The 18,928-nt window shown below is 41.9% G+C and overlaps 1 protein-coding gene across 2 annotated transcripts; it reads right to left on the bottom strand.

Annotated features, from left to right (window-relative positions):
* Positions 1-5,877: 5,877 nt before the first annotated feature.
* On the bottom strand, positions 5,878-18,610 carry cenpi (centromere protein I). 2 transcript variants are annotated; one of them, XM_047584357.1, is made up of 21 exons: positions 18,343-18,610; positions 16,423-16,560; positions 16,267-16,323; positions 15,848-15,966; positions 15,386-15,493; positions 14,915-14,963; positions 14,731-14,777; positions 14,411-14,500; positions 14,189-14,320; positions 12,924-13,061; positions 11,410-11,530; positions 11,051-11,145; positions 10,792-10,909; positions 10,596-10,660; positions 10,311-10,420; positions 9,641-9,776; positions 7,868-7,992; positions 7,343-7,391; positions 6,945-7,163; positions 6,559-6,600; positions 5,878-6,398 (listed from the first exon to the last, which is right to left on the bottom strand). In XM_047584357.1, exons 1-21 carry the CDS (start codon positions 18,503-18,505, stop codon positions 6,264-6,266), a joined length of 2,256 nt encoding a protein of 751 aa, XP_047440313.1. In that variant the 5' UTR covers positions 18,506-18,610; the 3' UTR covers positions 5,878-6,263. The 2 variants fall into 2 exon arrangements, with proteins under 2 accessions (XP_047440313.1, XP_047440314.1); XM_047584358.1 differs by lacking the exon at positions 16,267-16,323 and having other exon boundaries at positions 18,343-18,609.
* Between the last annotated feature and the right edge of the window lie 318 nt (positions 18,611-18,928).

Raw genomic sequence — 18,928 nt, 5'->3', positions numbered from 1 at the left:
GTTACCAGATTCTAAATAATAGCTCGCAGTCAACATGACCAAGGGTAGTTGCAACAGGCACAGGAATTTATGGAGTTAGCAAATTGCTTTTCTATCCCCATTCTTCCCCCATTTGTCCGCTTTCCCATGTCTCAGCGCGGGGTGGGGATGATGGAGAGGTGCGGGGAGACGAGGGGCCTGTTGCAGCCAGCGTGACTGAGCGCACCTGTCCCGCGGCCACAGAGTTCAGGATGACGACGCTCATAGTTGTGCAGCAACTATAAGTCCATCTGGGTCTCGGGAGGGACAGAACCTGAGATATTTCTATTCCAGCAGCGGCTGCGCTGTTTGCGTGTGACCAGTGGCACTTTTCTGCCGGACAAGAATTGTGGATGCACTCAGCACAACCGGTCCGTGGCAAGGATTGTTAAGAAAGGTAAGGTCCCAGTGTAGTGGTCTCTCCTGTCGAGGAGAGCAGGCATTCAGTCCAGCTTCTAATGAAAGACTCTGTGTTGCTGTTTATCAGTTTCTCCAGTGATTAATACGGCGAGCCGCGTTCTCAGTTGTATTCGTTCATTCATTTCCTGTAAGCCGTTGGAGCCTATCCCAACTGTCACTGGGCGAGAGGCGGGGTACGCCATGGACACAGAGAGACAGACAACCATTCACGCTCACATGCACACCTACAGCCAATTTAGATTCCTCAGTTTTATTACTTTTAGCAAATGCTATATCAAAACCAATAGTGTGTCAGTCTGTCTCTTGATACTTTCCACCCCGTCAACTCCTGAGTGCCAAAAACTGCAGTTTCTCAATTTACCACCATCCATCCATTCAGTTATTATCTGTAACTCGCAGAGGGTCACGGGGGGCTGTTAGTAGCCTATCCCAGCATGCACTGGGTGAGAGGCGGGGTTACAGGTCACCCGTCCATCACTGGGCCTGCGACCACTTTAGTGTGTCTTCGGATTGTAAGAGCACCCCAGAGGCAACCCACGCAGACACAAGCGAGCATGGAGGCCGGAAGATGAAAACAGATCAGAATCAGAAACATCTTGCTCAAAACTACTCTTCAGTAATTCGGTGAGTTACAGAACTATCAGAAATATATTGTTATAACATTTTAAAAAGGGAAACAATTACTCAGACCAGAAATAAACTGTTCGTCTGTTTCATGATGAATTTAGGATATCTCCAGACTTCCAACTCAGCAATTAACTCACTTAACAAAGCTGAGGAGATGTGAACGTGGCAGTCAGAATCGTACGGTGACAAGCATGCACAGATTACTTGCATGCGGGCTTCGGCCTCTTCACTAGCGATCTCAACCACAAGCAGTGGCAGCACTTGATTGTGCGTCTCTACCTGCTGCATGGTCACAGACACGCACCACGTCCGGTCAAACAGCCTAATGCGTTCTCCGCTGTCTGCATGCATGGCGAGAAATTGAAACATCAAACCAAGACGGGATCAAATGACACAACAGACGCTTTGATTACACATAATTGACGCTTCACGGGATTCAAACTCTGGATTATCAAGTTTTTTTTTTTTTTATAGTTTACTCAAAGCTTCTTATTGTTGTTGTGTGCAAGAGTGAGTAGCAACAAACGGCTTCGTCTGAAGGGAAGAAAATAAGCCGTCTGTGAGAAGACCGCAGTGGGAATACGGAACATTATTGCTAATTATATTTGTGTGAAGAAGAAGGGCGGCCTAAAGAAATGTCACACGCGATCTTTTAAATGGAGTCACAAAAGCTCATTCAGGGCAAATATTAAGCTTGACCATGTAAAGTCATGTGTAAAAAAAAAATAATAATCATTGAGGTCTTCATGTGCCCTGCTGGAGAGGTAACATCAATAAGGTCAAAGCTGGGGTCGGCTGTAATTAAATTACAACAGCAGTTGGGCCACTTCGACTCAGTGAGGTGTCTCTGAGCTCACAACTAGTAAGCTCATCGTTGCTTTTTAGAAAGAATATATTATTCTGGATCACAGCTGCTGACCTGCACTTTTTTTATTGTAAATAAAGAAAATTCTTCTGGGTAAGAATATGTAATGTTGCTACAGCAGTTGGTAGGTTGATAATTCTTAACGCTCTGCTAGAGTAACTGAAGACCCCAGGCAGACTTTAACAGAGGATGACATTTTCAGATCACTCTCCTGAATTAAAAAAAGGGGAGGAAAGAAAAACATGCCGAGACAATCTTTAACACAGTTTGTTCCCTATATAACATTATGAATAATGCAATCCCAAAACACATGTTTTGGGATTCATCACAGATGGAAACAAAGCATGAAATAAAGCAGCTCTCCGCCTCAAAGCTTTGCTTATTTGGGTTTAACCTTTCACACTTGGCAAAGAGTCCAAAGAAAAGCGGTGAACGCCAGTGAATCCCAACCAGGGTTGGCCCACAAAAAAAAATGGCAGTTTACTGCAATTTATCCCCAGACTCATCGAGCGTGTAAAATCTAGTCAGTGGGCACGGTGAGGAGCAGGTTACCAAATGTAATGAAAAGCAGTTCCCATAGTTAAAATGGGATGAACAGATTAATTAGATCGATGCATAAAGAGCTGGAGTAGTCCCTCCAAGGAAATGAATGAACATTTGAAAGAAAAGAAATGGATAAGATAGTAGCAGAGATCATCCAAGTGGTAATAGGAGGGCAAACGTGACGAAACCCTCCTAAATATAGTGTGACTAGCAGACCCTTCAGAGGTAGCTCATCCAACAGAACTGTGAGGATACAACAGATGCATTGGCTTAACATCTGACACGGGTGCCGGTGTTTTTCCTGAATGCATAAATGACACTAAAATGGGCCAATGCTGCGCGATTTAATCTATATTCTGGAAAACACAGCTTGGGGGAAGGGGGCTGGTAATGTAACATAAAAGCTGACCAGGAGGCATGTGGAAGGAAAAAGGCAGTGACAATAGAACATCCTCGTAATCCTTTTAGAGTCTTTCCCAATTATACTTCGCTGCCGTGTGGGGCCAGCTCCGCCAAACCTAGAGATAAACAGCAACACATAGTGTAATGTGTGAGAAATACTGGACACCGCTACACTTGCTTTTTATTGTGCAGAGGGCTTCTTTTAAAAATTTCAGATAATTTGCAACAGTCCTCCAAATCCAACAAATGTGCACTTCTATCACCTTTCACATAAATGATCTAGTGTTCGTAAAAAATACTCGCAGCTACTTAAAACTAATGCAGATTGACAACGCTGGAAGGTCTTGCAGGATGACAACATAAAACCCATTTTCAGAGAAATTTCTCTCCGAGACAGGCTGTCCCTTCATGCCCCCTTTGGGAAGCTCCTTTTTTTTCCTCGAAACACTAAAATAAACCGTTTACAGCTTCTCAAGACCTTCAATTTCATCCTGGGCAGAGCCGTGAACAAGAGTTACCGGGCTTTATGATCAAAGACGAAGGAATACAAAAGCAGCCTGGTGGGAAGAAGGGAGAGGGACGCTTTTGATGTTCACAACTAAAATTTTATGCAGGGAATTTTCTGTTTTTGTATTGGAACATACGGCTAAAACGTGGAGTCAATTCCTCCCGACTCTCGGGTGATATGTTAAAAGGCCAATCAGGATGCCTAGATTTGAGCTGACAAAACTGCAAAATAAATCACAATGTAAGCCAAGCGTTGCACAGAATGTAAAAACTCACTTTAACCGAGCTGGTCTCAGCAGCTGCCAGTCAGACTGGGGGTGAGAGCAGGTTCAGATCTTGTGTATCAGTTAATGGGGAGAATATTTTGTTCACGTTTAGTTTTAAATACAGGCTGTTACTGCTACTGCTGCTGCTGCTGACACGTCCTCCAGAGCATAAAGGATTACTTTCCTCCCTCCAAATATTTTCCTAAATTATCCCACACTGTGTTGCATCCTGAGGCCCTCAAATGAGTCTTGGGGCTTAAGACGCACACCGTGTAATTGTAACCATAATTACTCGCGACATCCAGAGTTCAAATCCGGCTCAGCACATCAGTCTCCCATCACATGTCAGTCTCCACCCATACAAATTGATGAGGCAGAAAATAATCCAAAAATGTTGCTTTTCTCTCTTAGGGGAAGACTCACAGCAAGTTGCAAAGGGAGGGAAAAAAAGGATCCCTCGGGCTTCACAAAACATGCGCACACTGGCGCGCACACTAAATACTGACTGAATCCACTTCCTCTTCTATAGTCCGCAATAAGTGAGGGGAGAAACTGTCTATGCACGGTCTTTTTTTTAAATCAGTGGACGAGCTGGACGTTGTTCGGAATAACAAAAAAATTCGTACACATAAGGAGAGGCTGTTCCCAGTTGCAGCCAAAATCATCCAGTTGCGCACCTTTTACTGTGGCTACTCCACCGGCCAGCACACACACACACACACGGGATATAGTCACCCTGAAGCTCATGAAGCGAGCCTTATCCATCACACGGATGTCGTTAGATTAAAGAAAAAGAAAAAAATCCAGCTGCCAAACTGTTGCCAGGACGATGCACATCACCCTAACTGCAGCACAACATCCAGCCTCTTGTCTCAACATGCGCAAGAGTAACCCAAAGGCGATTCAAGAAGGCTGTCACAGTGTCACAGCATGCTCCTCTGTTTGCCCTGAATGTGAGGTTAACCGGCTTCCACCGAAACACCATTCCTGCAGAAAACACTTAACGAGAAGCTGCCATGAACCATAAATCTTACCTCTTTTTTTAAAAAAAAAAAAAAAATCTTCCTGAGGCGAGGATTTGGCTCAGGTAGGACTGGCGCGGATCAGTTGGACGCGTTGGCGAAGCTGCCGCTGTTAAAATAAAGCTACTCCCGTGGATGCAGTCGAGACATGAGCTGAAGAAAGTGAACAGAGCAGCAGTGGCGGCGGCGGCGGCGGCGCAGATGAAGATTTGAAGCGGCGGAGCAGCGCAGCGCTATACCGGCGGCGGAGGAGACTGTGGCTCTTACATCAGAGGACTGCTTTCTTTAAGGTGGCTCCGCTCCTTCTCATCAGCGACAGAACGTGCGCCGAGGGGCTTCATCTCCTGCGCTGAATGCCCTCAACAAAAGAACACGATCGGCGCAGTAACCAGGAGCTGGAATAAAATTAACAGCAAACTTGCCCTACGAGAGCTGGAGGAGGGGGGATGCTCTGAAGTCACACCGTGTGAAAAAAGAAAAGATAACTCTGGAAGTAATTTGGATCAAGGTTGAGAGAGCGAATACATGGAGGTCTTCCTCCTCCTTCACAGCGGATAGAAACCTGTAATAACGCCTGCTAGACTTGAAATAAAGCCGTGATATCTAATTGAATCCTTCCCGCTTAAAGTTCAGACATTCAAAAAATTAGAATAAATATTTGACACTTTGCAACGTCGAGATCTATCTATATATATATATAGTTTTCAAATTAATGCATAAATCAATTAATCTGCGATTGTTCGATTAATCTTCAACAATTTCATATTTGGCTTGTTGTCTAAAGTTTCAACATTAGCCTTGTCATTTTACATACGATCCTAAAATGAATATATTTGGTCTATAAGCATTTACAGTTTCAACAATTAATTACTCCTGATCTTTATTTGACAATAAAAACAATCATTTGTTGCAGATTATTGCTCATTTTACAAGAAACCTGTGGGCTGCTTCAATCTGAACACACATTGCCAAGACAAAATTTGGATGTGCAAACACAAGCACAACAGAAGTTAATTGATATGCTCCGACTCACCTGATCATAAAGTGATTTCGACAGGCCAGGAGCTATTAACCATCGGCACGGTTCCTCGTAAAATCGTAAAAAAGCACTGTTGTTCCAGATGGTTTGGCCTCTAACTACAACACATAAGACGTCTCATCACAACAAAACGTTTAATTGTTGACTGAAAGAAACACTCAGGTCCAGTAGTGTCCAAGGGCAAGATTTTAATGTGTGTCCTGCAAACGGTGACTAATTGTGAATGTTATAAAGACAAAACTGGTTCATTTTATTTGCTTCTCAAGTAAAAGTCTTACACTTATTTATTTTCAACAATGTGCAAGAGCCATTTTTTTGCAGAAGCCAAGCTGCACATGAAAACAACACTAAGGAGTATTGTGGTCTGTTATTGTAGACTGGACAGCACTATAAGTAAAAATAATTATAATAAAGAGAAAAAACTATGTACATAAAAAGATATTCAGGCGTTTTGCAAACAGCAGGCTGGGAAGAAATGAAATATATACAAGTCTTTAAAAAAAAATGCAAGATGCAAGTTTTTCTTGCAGTTTGTTCTCAACTGAGTTGAGTTTCTAGCTCTGCTGCGTTTCCTCCTGTCCTTCGCCTGTTGTCCGCTGCCGGATGATGTTACTCTTAAAAAAGTGTTTTAGGCCGTCAAAGCCCTGAGTGAACAGATACTCCAGGTACCAGCTCCATGGTTTGGAGTGCTGAAACACACAGAGAGAAACACACCTAGTCACGTCAAAGACATCTGAGGATATGTATGATCAAAGTTACCACTATGAGTCTGTGAAACAGGTCCGACACACTTCAAACTACATGTGAAGTCTATTGGAAATGTAGGAATGAAAAGGAGCCCCGTCGTACCGTTATAGAGCTGAGGTCCATGTTCTTTTTCTCTGGCCAACACTAATAAAGAGAGAACATTAATAATCATTGTCAGTCAACCCTGGTAAATCTCAGAAGATCACTCCTGTACGCTGCAGTTGGACCGAACCAAAAAAAGGCACGTGTATTATTAAACATGAAGAACACCACATCTCACACAGCAGACATTAATAATAAAATGCCCCTCTGTATTAATGTATCATCTGTGAAAGATACATTAATAACGCATTTGTCTTGCATGCAGGTCTATTAACCAAACCGTACGGAGCAGCTGCACGGGGATTCATCAAGTGATTCGTAGAGTCTGAAAATAAGCAGGGGCAGGTTTTCATTTAAAAGCTACATGTAAGTTGACGCGCGCTTACCTTTTGGTGGAAGTCAACAGCGTAGCTCATGAAGGCCGGATGGTGGATGAGGTTGAAGCGCTCCCAGTGTTGTGGGACGCTGCTCTTGAGCAGCAGCTCGTCTCCCAGCTGCAGACCCATCGCTGGATGAAACATTTTGGAGTTCCACAGGCAGTTGACCATGATGACCAAGTAGTTGTTGAACTCGCAGTAAGTCTGCCGGTTGATGTGGAAGGCCTGCTGCAGAACAGGATTAAATATAGAGAGGAAGAATTTAAAGAAAAAGAAATGGAAAATCCAACTAAACACACTTTTCTTGGTGAAAAGTGTGACTGACATTTTCAGGGGATTATTAAAATCTGGTATTTGTAGCTGCAACGTCATCATTTTCACAGATATTAAACGTCATTTGGCCTTACCTCTGTCAGTTTCTCTTGGTTCTTTGCTGATGCCAAGTTCACTTTGTACCTGAATGAAAACAGAAACAGTCAAACACCAGTGGCCTCTGTGATAATGAGTCACCGCAAAACAGTGCGTCCCCCACGGTCCGCCAGAACACATGTCACGGCAATTACGCCCCAATTTTCTTTTGCTATGGTATTTTTTGACGCTTAGCTTTAGTAAAATTATTTAAGAACCCTGGGGTGAAGTCAATTAACCGACGCCACACGGATTGTATTATTATAGCCCCGAGTTATAAACGGTGCTTGAATTCCACATAAAAAAGCAGAACAGGGCTTAAGTGTATCGCCTCTTAGCCGCTCATTATCATAAATCATTCATTAGCATGTAAGTGCAATGAAGCCATTTGATTCCAGTTCTGTTTCTGCATCAAATATGAATAAGCGTATGACACAGTGCATTTAGGGGGCCGCTAATGTACGCGTCACGATGAGCTCGTGGCGTGTTGTTAAAAATGAACACAGAGATGAAGAGGGGCCCACCTGTGCATGATGTAGGCCAGTCGGTCCACGCTGACAGGGTCGGTGGAAAACAGAGCCGGGTAAAAAACTCCAGCTGGAGGTATAATCACGAGGGGGAGCCCATACTTCTGAAATGTGTCACACACCTACAGGAGGGCAGAAATATAAGTGGAAATTAGCTACGCCACAGTGGAATCTACACACACTAGCCAGCTCGTCACGCACACGAGTGAAAATGAGTGAATTCAAACATCACGGTGGTGAACTGTTACAATGTTCAGCTTCTGTCGAAACAGTGAAAGAAAGGTGGTGATTTAACTGCGCGATCGTTTTAGGAGCATGTATTTTGTGGTGCTGATAAACTGGATTGAGTCACACACTTAAGTGTTTCTGTTATTTAGCCCACTGAATAAAACAACACAATACAATTCAATACACAAAATGAAAACACGGTTGAATCGACGGCTCTGTTATTTTAAACAGAGGCTGAATAACCTTTGTGAAGCTAGGACTTAGTCCACGGCAGCTATATTAGGATGCATATGTTGTCAAGAACTTTGCATTAAAAAGACCATAAAATATTTTACAGTCTAGAATCTGAGGATTTTGCAAGTTTTGAATTGGAAATTAGTTTTAAAAGTGGGTGAATTGAAATCATCCTTTTTAAATACAATGATATTACTTTTTCATTTGATAGTTTGTTCAAATGTTATGATATATAAAGTTTCAAAAAACAGAATTTGAAAATTACGCCACAAAGTATTTCTATGATGCAGCTTAAGCCACTGACTAAAATAGACGTAGACAGACTTCAATGATCCACGAGGGAAATTACTTGGTCACTGTAGCTCAGCTGCACACAAAAGAAAAACACGCAAAAAGAAAACACAAGTAAAAAGAAAGATAAAATAAGATTAGATTGAAATAAAACACAAAAATAAGTATTATCTAGTAAAATAAAATAAACAGTGCAATGAATAATTTAAGTTTAATTCAGTTGAATTCTTACTTTGCTTCCATAGAAGCAACTTTAGGATGCATTTGTACCTAATGAACTGGCCACTGAGTATATTTCACTGCAAACACTTTCACCACCCACTCAACCTGTTTAGAAGTTGCACTTATCCTTTGCTAAATTATAGATAAGGCTGAAAACTACTGTTTATGCAACCAAAATCATGGCTCTTTTAAGGTGTGCACTGAGCACAGGAGAAGAGCTTCTGATTCAAACGAGCTTCAGTCTGATGTAAAAAGTTATGAGCGGTTGCCAAGCAACCAGGAAAGGTGACAGGGGGTTACTGGTGCGTGTGGTGGTTTATTATTTTGGTCTTGTGCGTTTTTAAAAACGTGCTTTTTTTGTATGTTTCATTCTGTGATGCTAAGTTGACCATGAAACCTGTAAAAAAAAAAAAAGAGTTTTAATCTCAGTTATGGTGAAGGCTAATAAATAAACAAGGCATAAAAGTTGGTCCAACGTAGCAAATAAATTAACGAATGAGTTAAAAAGTCTTAAAAATACATCCGATCTTCGAGAGTCTAAAAATATACAAATATTTGTTTATTAAATGTTTTAAATGTGTCTTACTGCTGCACAAAGTTTATTTACTCTGTATTAATTTTTTACACAACAAGTTAGATCTTAGACTATAAACGACATCCAATCTGGAGATAATTCAAGCTGTAATGTAAGTTAAACTTTCCCCTTAATCAGTGCACGTGAAAACAGCCTCGTACATTCAAACTCTACACAAGCATCGTTCAAATTAATCAGAAACACATTCGTAGTTCATTTACCGTCTCGTAGAAGCCCAGGGTGAAGTTGAGTAGGAGAGAGTGGTAGCCCTCGAGCTGGAGGCCAACAGTGGCCAGTCGACCCACGAAGTGAACCAGCTCCATCACAGAGTCCTTGAAGCCCGACAGCGTCATGTTTCTACGAAGTCAAAGGAGACAGAAACTCCTAGTCTCAGATTGGGCAAAGGAAAACATCACCCAAACAGGCTGAGAAGACAACACTATGAATAAGAAACGCTGTGCCTGGAGTGATGCTGAGAAATTACACAGAAATACGATCTATAATCGATAAGTTCTTCACTGGGTTGTGGTCTGGCTAAATACCAGAGGTGAGCTTGGAAATGACACTGAATAAAAATCTATCTTTCCACTTAGTGGGTCATTTAATGTGGGATGAGACATGTGAGGAGTTCAGGTATTTAAACATCTGTCACAACTGTCACTAACTCTAATTTAAATTCGAGCTTAAAGGTTTTATGGGACTATGAATAAGCAAGAAGCTCGATGATAACCACAGAAGAGTGAAGCAGAAACCTCAGCGCCTACTTGTATCTGTAACTGATTAGGTGTGAAAAGTCTAACTTTTATGCTCTTGAGTAAATACACAATGTGTCAGGTCTTGTTTAAGACCTCCTGGTGTCAACGAGGAGCGGGGAGTGGATGAGGGACTCACATGGAGGTGTGGCTGTTGAGGCTGATGTCCAGGTCGTCCTCCAGAGCGTAGACCGAGTGCCAGGTCAGCCACTTCAACAGCATAGTGTTGAGACACTCCAGCAGTCCGCACTGCACACGTAGGAGGAAAAGCAAACACTCATTAAAGACTGGACTGATCAAAAGATCTGTACTGAGAGCATCCTGAATACAAAGAAAATGCATTTTGTGTAACTTTAGGGCAGAGGGCTTTGTGATTCCAGACCAGCAGCAAGAAGACGTTTGATGGTCGGAGAGAAAATCATACCTTGAAGAACAGCGAGGACGTCAGGAAGAGCTGCATAAGAGGCTCAAACAGAAGTCTCCCGATTTCTGAACAAGAGGAGACGGAAAGGTCACAGCTGCAATACATTCGACACGCCGCGGCTAATACGACAAACGCAAGGTCAAGGAGGTAAGGCTGACGAGATAAGTCACGGCGTTCTGCGAAAGTGAAAACTCACGGGAACTCGGGACGACGGGGATGTTGCTCAGCAGGCCCAGGACCTGTGGACAGAGCAGGGCACCATCCCACACACTGAGGAATTTGTAGAGGAAGGCCTCGGAGCTGGAAAACCCCTCCTGGTGGAGCAAACGTGGCAAATTAGCGATCGATCATTCACGCAGTCAAACCATTAGCGCACAGCGGGTGTCAGCTGAGCGGGTTAATGAACACGGGAAATAGGGTGTGAGCTACGGAGGCGTCTGACACGTGAAGCTCACCTGGAGAAAGTGCTGCGACGACAGCAACCTATTCAGAAACTGGAGGGTTTCCTCTGTGTCCTGGCCGGCTCCTCCGTCGGCACAGAACAAAAGCTCTTAACAAAAACAGCGATAAGTGGGTATTTAGTGAGGGAAAGAGTTGGGGGAATATTAAGAAATAAGTGTTTAAGATACAGTTCCTTTTCTCACAGTGAAATTCTCCCAGTCCTCTTTAAAGCGTTCTCTGAAATAATCCCCTTGATATGCCAACTAAGTAATACGTGGGGTTCAGATCAAGGTCAGCTTTGCTTTGGAAGTAGCTTCCGGATAAAAGATGTCACGGCGGTTTTGTAGTCGTCCCACTGCCACCCCCGACTTACCTTCGTGGAGAGCGTAGCCCAGCCAGAAATTGAGGCGTAGGAGGGCAGACTCATCTTGTACACAGTCCAGGTAATGCAGGGCCAGACTGGAACCCAGCAGTGAGCCCATCTGAGCAGGCAGCTGGCGGAGGTAAAATATAACAGGAAATACAAGACGAGCGTGATTGAAAGGCTAAAATAACCAAATATACACACACGGATGAGACACGCTGAGACGCGGACCGGCTCCAATTACTTCCAGATCAATCCTGATTATTTGTTAAAGACAACGAACCAACAAACGCTCGCGTCCTTGCCACTGACTGAGCCCCTGATTGATCCAGTTCTGACCCGGTTAGTCAGCGCCATTGTCAGTCGCCATAACGACAGCACTGGGACATTTATACTGTGCCTTATTGTACACCAACAGCTGCATCGGTACAATAAATAAATTAGAGAGAGAATAAAACAGACTCTAAATGGACACGACTCAGCTCTTCAATAATTATGGAGCAACTGTATCAATACACCGAGAAAGCACCTTTCTGCTTTTGTCAACAAGAGCGCAGGCTGTGAATGGAACAATCAATGACCCTACGTCAATGTCTGTTCTCAATAGTTTTATGCTTGTAATTGACTGCGCTCATCTGTCGCTCCTAAGACACGACGAACCGAAGTGTTCTTGGCTATAAACACATTCGGTGCCATCACCATCCAAGACTGTTCACAATGGCTTTGTGGGCAATGAAAGAGGTGAATTTATGCAGCGCGGTGCATTAAATTCTGCCGCCCATTTAAAATGACATGTATTAGTTTATCAGCTCAATGAATCCGCAGGGTAAATAGACGTTTATGGACGGGCCCGTTTAAACGGCCATTTGCTTTGTAACTTTGCTCAGTGCATTTCTTGGATACGTCTCATCTCAGGGCTTTTCCCTTTATTACTCTTAAAGGACAGATAAAATACTCATGATATCTGTAAAGGAAAAAAAAACACCTATTTAAAAAGCAAGCAGTCTGCTCATGAAGCCAGTTTAATGCTCTTATCTAATAAACGGATTACAGCCAGAGGAGACCTCTGCTGTGATTTCTTTATGACTAAGTTGTTAATGGCCCAGCACAACGAAGTTAGAACAGTGACACAGCACCACCCTGTGGTTGTGAGACGGTATCACAGTTTAAGTAGACTGACATTATGTTGTTACACTGTATTATGTGCTTTAGATCCTTCCCCTACTCTTGTATGTGTTTCAGGTGATTGGCTGCTTCTTAAAAAATAAAAAAGGGTTAGCAATTTTGGAATTCTTCTCTTCTTCCTGTTTTCAATTGTTATTTTGATTAAATAAATCTTGACAATTAATACTTAGGGGTTGTAATCATTCCGTGGTCCTTCAGTGTCACGTACGCCAATGGTGAATACATTTTGCTGCCTAAAGCAAAACCAAGAGCCGACTGTGCAGGCTGAGGTAGAAAAGGTGGAGACAGAAAAGGTGTCAGCAGCAACAGATGCAGGTGATCCATCCAGGTGAAGTTACCTCTATGCAATGCATATTTTCCAGCAGCTGAGCAAAGGTGCGGAGCTGCACCAGGGGGACCACCTTTCTGCTGGAGTTGGTCTGAGCCTCTTTGTTCACCACAGACCTCAATGGCGGCAATTCCAGGTGGCAATGTTTCTGAATAAGGACACATGGAAAAGATAAAATAAGGGTAAACAAACTTTTTTTGTTTGTGCGGCAGTCTATAACCCATGAACCCTGAATTTACAACCATTAAAAGTGGAGTTAGTGGTTCAAGTTAGACAGTAATGGAAACTGTGATGGAGCTCTATTGACGTATCAGCGCAGTGTATTATTTCTAATGTTTGCTAACTTTCTACTGGGAATGAGGAGTATGCTCTGTGGGTTTAGCCTCCAGTTAACATAAAAGGGTTTATACAGTATCTGGTCTACCAAGAAAAAAATAAACTGGAAATTAACTTGATAATCAATTAATCGTTTGTCTTTTTAAAAAAATAATATTTGCTTTCTGAATGAGGCAATAATTAAAACACAGTTTTGTTCGTTGCATATGTTGTCACATAGAAAAGGCCATTTGCAGACTTTATAGAGTCCAAAATAGCTGTTTCTATTATTTCTAAGGATGCGAGTGTAGCTGTGAAATTTAAGTTACAAATGACAAAATAAAAACCGAATGACACACCTGAAACGTTACAGATAAGGCCATTTTAGGGAGCAGAGATAGGGAGTTGAATTAATACATGTTAACTGAAGCAAGCAGGAACACGTGTTACAATAACATCACATTTAAATTACTAGGAACATTCTTCTTCTACTTGATTTAGTTTATTTATTTCAATAACTGTCATGATGGGATAATCCCTGTCCACAATCCATCTCTCTTCTGTTACTGGCAGCAGGCCTGCCATTGTACATAATATGCTGTTTGTTTGTTTTTTGTTTTTTTCTTGTTTTTTTGCCCACTTTTGCACTTTTTATTCTTTTGTTATCTTATTCTCTTGTTCTTATTTTATGTACCGCTCTTCGCCCTCCTAATTGGCCTTCAGGGATAAATAAAGTTTTTTCTGATTCTGATTCTGATTCTGATCTCTGTCCAGGGACCTTAGAAACAAACCATCAGTTGAACCACCACCACCATCATCATCTGACCATGTTACTTCTTGTTCTTACACAGTAGTTAACCACTGCGTGAACAGAGAAATCTTAACACAGATAAATGGGGTGACAAGCTGCAGCAAGTGTAGCAGGAGTGATTACAAACACATCTGATAACTTTTCCGTACCCTTTTCTTAGAGTTGCTCTTATCCTTATTCGTAAAGACCAGACCCATGTTGGAAGCAACCTGTGAACCGTTCCTCTTCTGGACGGCTATCAGCGCTGACTTCCAGGGGGACATGTGGTTCTTAAACCCACTCTGTAATAAAAAATAAAAAAAAAAAACACACAGAAAACATTTAGTTCACTTGGTGTTTTAACACTATTAACTCATAAATCATGCACAAACCTTCATTTGTGATGGGATGGAGAGCGTCACTAGCTCAGGGCAAAACACTTTGTAGAGAGAGAGGAGGTGCAGGAGGAAAGGCTGGCGTCCCTGCAGAAACAATAACGAGCATCGGCACACTCAATGAGACACGTCTCAACACACTCAATATCTCCATTTTTGATTGATGTTCTCAGATAATGCAATAACAGCTTGTGACATGGAGGGGCAGCCATTTATGGGAAAATGTGCAGCGCGGAATAGATTTTCATACTGAGTGAGTAAGTCATGCAGTTTATCTGATAAATGGCCTCAGATAACTTAATCAGCAGGATATTTACCAGTTTAGACTGTAGCTCCAGCAGCTTCCTGACTCTGAAGACTCGCACTACGGTGAAAAATAAAAACAAGTCAATGAATGGCACTCAGAAGCGATGAGAACACCAAGAGGAGGAAATGCTGGCTTAAACATGAATAATTCGTACTACGTGGATCACATTTCAGGTGTTAAAACAACTGTCTCACCGCTTTCTTTTCTGGTCAAAAGGTACAACAGGTGGCAGATGAAGGGGCACTGGAAAAAAAAAAGTGACAAAATTTAATTCATCCTTTCACACCTCATTTTGTTGCAGCAGCAGACAACAAGGGAGCAACAACAGAGAGGTGTTCTCGCGACTTACAGCAGATGTTAACATTTTAACACCGCATTTTTGTGCACATACCTTTCTGTGTCACAGCCACGTGTTCACAAATTCATTTTAAAGGCAAGAAAAGGTCAAATAGATGGAACAACTGCACCTTTTTTAGTGTTTACAAAGCATTGCTTTTTTTTTATGATTTTAAAGGCACATGTAGTGTGATTCAATGAAGAATTTAACTGGCTGGAAAAGATATTAAAATATTATTTAAATGTCATATAAGCCCAGTGCATGCCAGAGACATTTAAATAAATAATATTTAATTTTGGCCTGAAACAAAGGTCAGACGCATACGTACCAGATTTTCCTCTGTGACAAAGCTGAAGATGAAGCCATAAATAGCTCTGAGCTGATCTTTTGCGTCCACCATGTCGAACACAGTCAACACCCACTTTATAAAAAGAACCTGAAAATGACAAAATGGTCAAATCTTATCAATGACTCGATAGAATCAAAAGTGACAGGCTCGTCTCAAATATTGTCTCCATTGTCATTTTTGTAATCTTATATCAAAAGGTTTATTTAATACAAAGGTCAAACGTAGTCTTGAAGGATGGCTAAAAAAATGAAACTCAGTTATCATCAGTCATTGCATGCTACATCTCTTCCAGTTCAAATTACTCAGGAACAGAAAATTGAGTGAAAGGGTTCAGGTGAATCAAATAAATATCTACAGCCCGAAAACATGAAGTAAAAACTAAATATTGTGTAGCTTGATGTTTTAGTGTTTATAGCTGTAAATCGCTGTATTTGCACACACCTGAGTGGTGATAGGTATTTTCCCAACACCCAGCCAACCCACTGCTCGGACAACAGCTTCCTGTGGCACCACAGTGGCAGGAATCAGACACTTCAGCACCCGGACACATGGAGCATTTCCTGAGCAGGAAAATTTACAGAGACAACGTCACTGAGACGAAACAAATGTTAAAACAAGCTCTGTAAATATTAAATGTCCTAGATAGATGTCCACGATTTATACTTTGTACACGTTTACATACAGTTGGAAATGTTTTAAGAGTTAAAGAGTTACGTGGGCTCTGACAAAACATTACTACATGTGCAATATTATTATTTTATTGAGCAACTATTTCTTTCCTTTCCTATTTATTCTATGATTTTAGTACAAAGACAACAGGGCGGGTGAATTGTATGTTTGTCATTTGGTGAGCTGGCTACCTGACCAAGGAGCACATTTGCTTGATGTATGATCGGAAAAATTCTGTCCCTCTACATCTGTACAAAAAAGCACCAAGACAAATAAATTTCTATCATCTGCTATGAAACCTGCAATTACATCCGGTCCACATCTGCTGCTAAGTGGCCGTCTCTTACCCATACGGAGGCTCATGGCAAACTCCAGCATGACAGAAATGGCCTCTGGGGAAAGTCCCCTACTGAAGGCCACCTTCTCCACCAGCTCCAGGTTCCTCTCCAACTCATCGTTGCCGGTCACAGGAGTTCCTGCTTCAACTACACGAGGGAGAGGAGACACATGAGAGGATGTACCTGTTCTTGGTGAAATACTGTTACAGTTGATGTTGGACAAAATGAAAGTAGCTGGATGTTCACAGTAAATCTGTTTTCCATAACAAACTCCAAATACTTTACCCTTTTTATTTTATGGATTTACTTATCAGCATGACATACGTTGGAGATCTAAAATGTACAGCTTTTGTTTACTGGGTACATCCAACAGTTTTTAATGGCGTATTCTGTCATTTGTTATGTGAATATAAAAAAAAGAAACACTAATGTAATTATTGCCAAAACAATCAATACATTTAACATGACTGATCTACTCAAATGTGACCGACCAACCAAAGGTTATCAGTGTACAGATAAAAGAACTACACAATCAGTTCCCACTAGCACAGTTACTATAGCAAAGACTCGTGGCCACTCATCCAGAAATTATTTTCAAGGCTGAGGCACAAAATGTGGAAGGAATAAAAGTGGTCAGACACTTAGTGAAGAAAACCACTCAGGTATTCAAAAAAATACCTCAGTTCTTTAGAGCTACAGCCGTGGGGACCGGGCCAGTGTCATCGCGAATGTCAAATCACCAACAATAACCACACAGACTAAAGAGTCAACCCAGATGAGAGACCAGTTAAGTCTTAATTCATGTGGAGATTTGTACTGATGCAGGAAGCCTGGAAACATCGGCTGTTGTCTCCCGAGGCCTAGTAATCAAATGATAGCTGATGGGTTCCCACATTTAAATTCTCTGCCCCTATTACCTTCATTGTTCAGTGTTTATCGTTAGTGTCTATGGATCAGTGTACAGCCCACCTTTCTTTCTTTCTACTCGGTTAAGTTTCTCCGAGTCTTTTAAAAGGTGGAACTTGCTTCGATCATGAATGGCAGAATTACTGCAACTAAGAGTTCACGTTTTTTTTTATGTCCAAGCATTTAATCCACTCCGTGGACCAGATAATCACTACCTCTTTATGGGATGGTTAAGTCTCTCGTAAAATTCGGGAAAAGCGTGTTTAGAGGGAGAGTACCAAACCTTTCGCTCTACAATCACTTTGCACAAATTTACTGAAATGCTGTGGTGTTGGCCAGACATCCAAACACGCGACCCATCTTCACACCATCTCCAATCACTCCTTCCAGTTTCACAAATAACATTCCAGTTATTTTACAGTTCACTGTCCTGTAGTCTGCACTGGGCAGCCTTGGATTCGACTTAGATGGAAATCCCCTAAAACTCCATCCATTTCTTTGTAAGTTAGAGGAGTTACATATTTTCTTGGGCTGGAAAGGTGAAAGATATTTCAGCTAAATTTTTCCATGAAAACACACAACACATAACAACAGAAGTAAGATATAAATTAAGGGTCTAAGGACTTGGGTGGGCTGGGTATGGAGCCAGCAGGCGGCCATCTTTGTTTTGGTGCTTGACTGATGCAGCTTCAATAATAAAATAGACGAAATATTGTTACACCAAATATGTCTACACATATATTTGGACTATCCTATAGATAGACTGGATGCAGCATAAACATATTTGAAAAAGATTTCGTCGGGGAATAATCTAACCGATGTTTTGTTGCCACAGTGTCCCGAACGTTTACTAACACATGATGAGACACAGACTGACTAAATAACTTTTTATCTTAGGCTTGTCTGATCGTCGCCAGCTGTTTATCTTTGTGTTACCATACCAGACTGTTAATAACGCTATAATTGGTAGCTGTAACGATACCATCTGCTGTCGACCGGATCGAGTTGATCTCCGGGTCTTACCGTCAGAGAAATACTTCAGGGCCAGAACAAATGGGTCCTCCGCCTCGTTCTTCTTCCTCTTGTTTTCCGCGACTCTCAAACTTCTGTTCCAGCTCCGGCCTGGAGCCGAACGGTCGCTTAGGGACGACTGGTCCGAATCCGAAAGGTTTTGTGTTGCTGCCATTTCAACATTGCTAAACTTTAAAAAACAGTATGGTCCTTTCCGTCTTCAGCCATTCAAAAAACAAAACTCAAACCTTCCGCGCGACCGTTTGTCCTGCGCCTGCGCAGTATGGCCTATCCGCTTTGTTGCGTCACGGGAGTTGTAGTCCTTTTGGAAGCCCGAGTCGGACAAGGGACTACAATAGTCGTCTAACTTTATGATTCTGTGTGGAAACTTGCCAAATGAGTTTAAAATTGGTCAGTACTTTCTAAAAATAAAATATTATGACTCTGATAAGCGAGGAGACTGGTCAAATACGGGTGTGGTTTTAAATATCAGTAACTTTAGTTTCAGAAAATGCCTGACACTGTTACTGAACTGACCTGGTGTCTTTTAGGGGGTTCAATACATAATACATTTAACAGACCTACGCTGCCCTCTGCC

This window comes from Mugil cephalus, chromosome 5, assembly GCF_022458985.1.
Source record: "Mugil cephalus isolate CIBA_MC_2020 chromosome 5, CIBA_Mcephalus_1.1, whole genome shotgun sequence".
In the NCBI taxonomy this organism is placed as follows: Eukaryota; Metazoa; Chordata; class Actinopteri; order Mugiliformes; family Mugilidae; genus Mugil; species Mugil cephalus.
This window is presented reverse-complemented; position numbering and strand designations above follow the sequence as displayed.

Coding starts and splice junctions, on each gene's coding strand:
- cenpi (XM_047584357.1), bottom strand. CDS start 18,505: ATGGCAGCAACACAAAACCTTTCGGATTCGGACCAGTCGTCCCTAAGC. Junction 16,561..18,342: donor CCTGAAGTATTTCTCTGACG/GTAAGACCCGGA, acceptor TCCCTCGTGTAG/TTGAAGCAGGAACTCCTGTG. Junction 7,993..9,640: donor CCCTGGGCTTCTACGAGACG/GTAAATGAACTA, acceptor GCCCTCCTGTAG/GTGTGTGACACATTTCAGAA.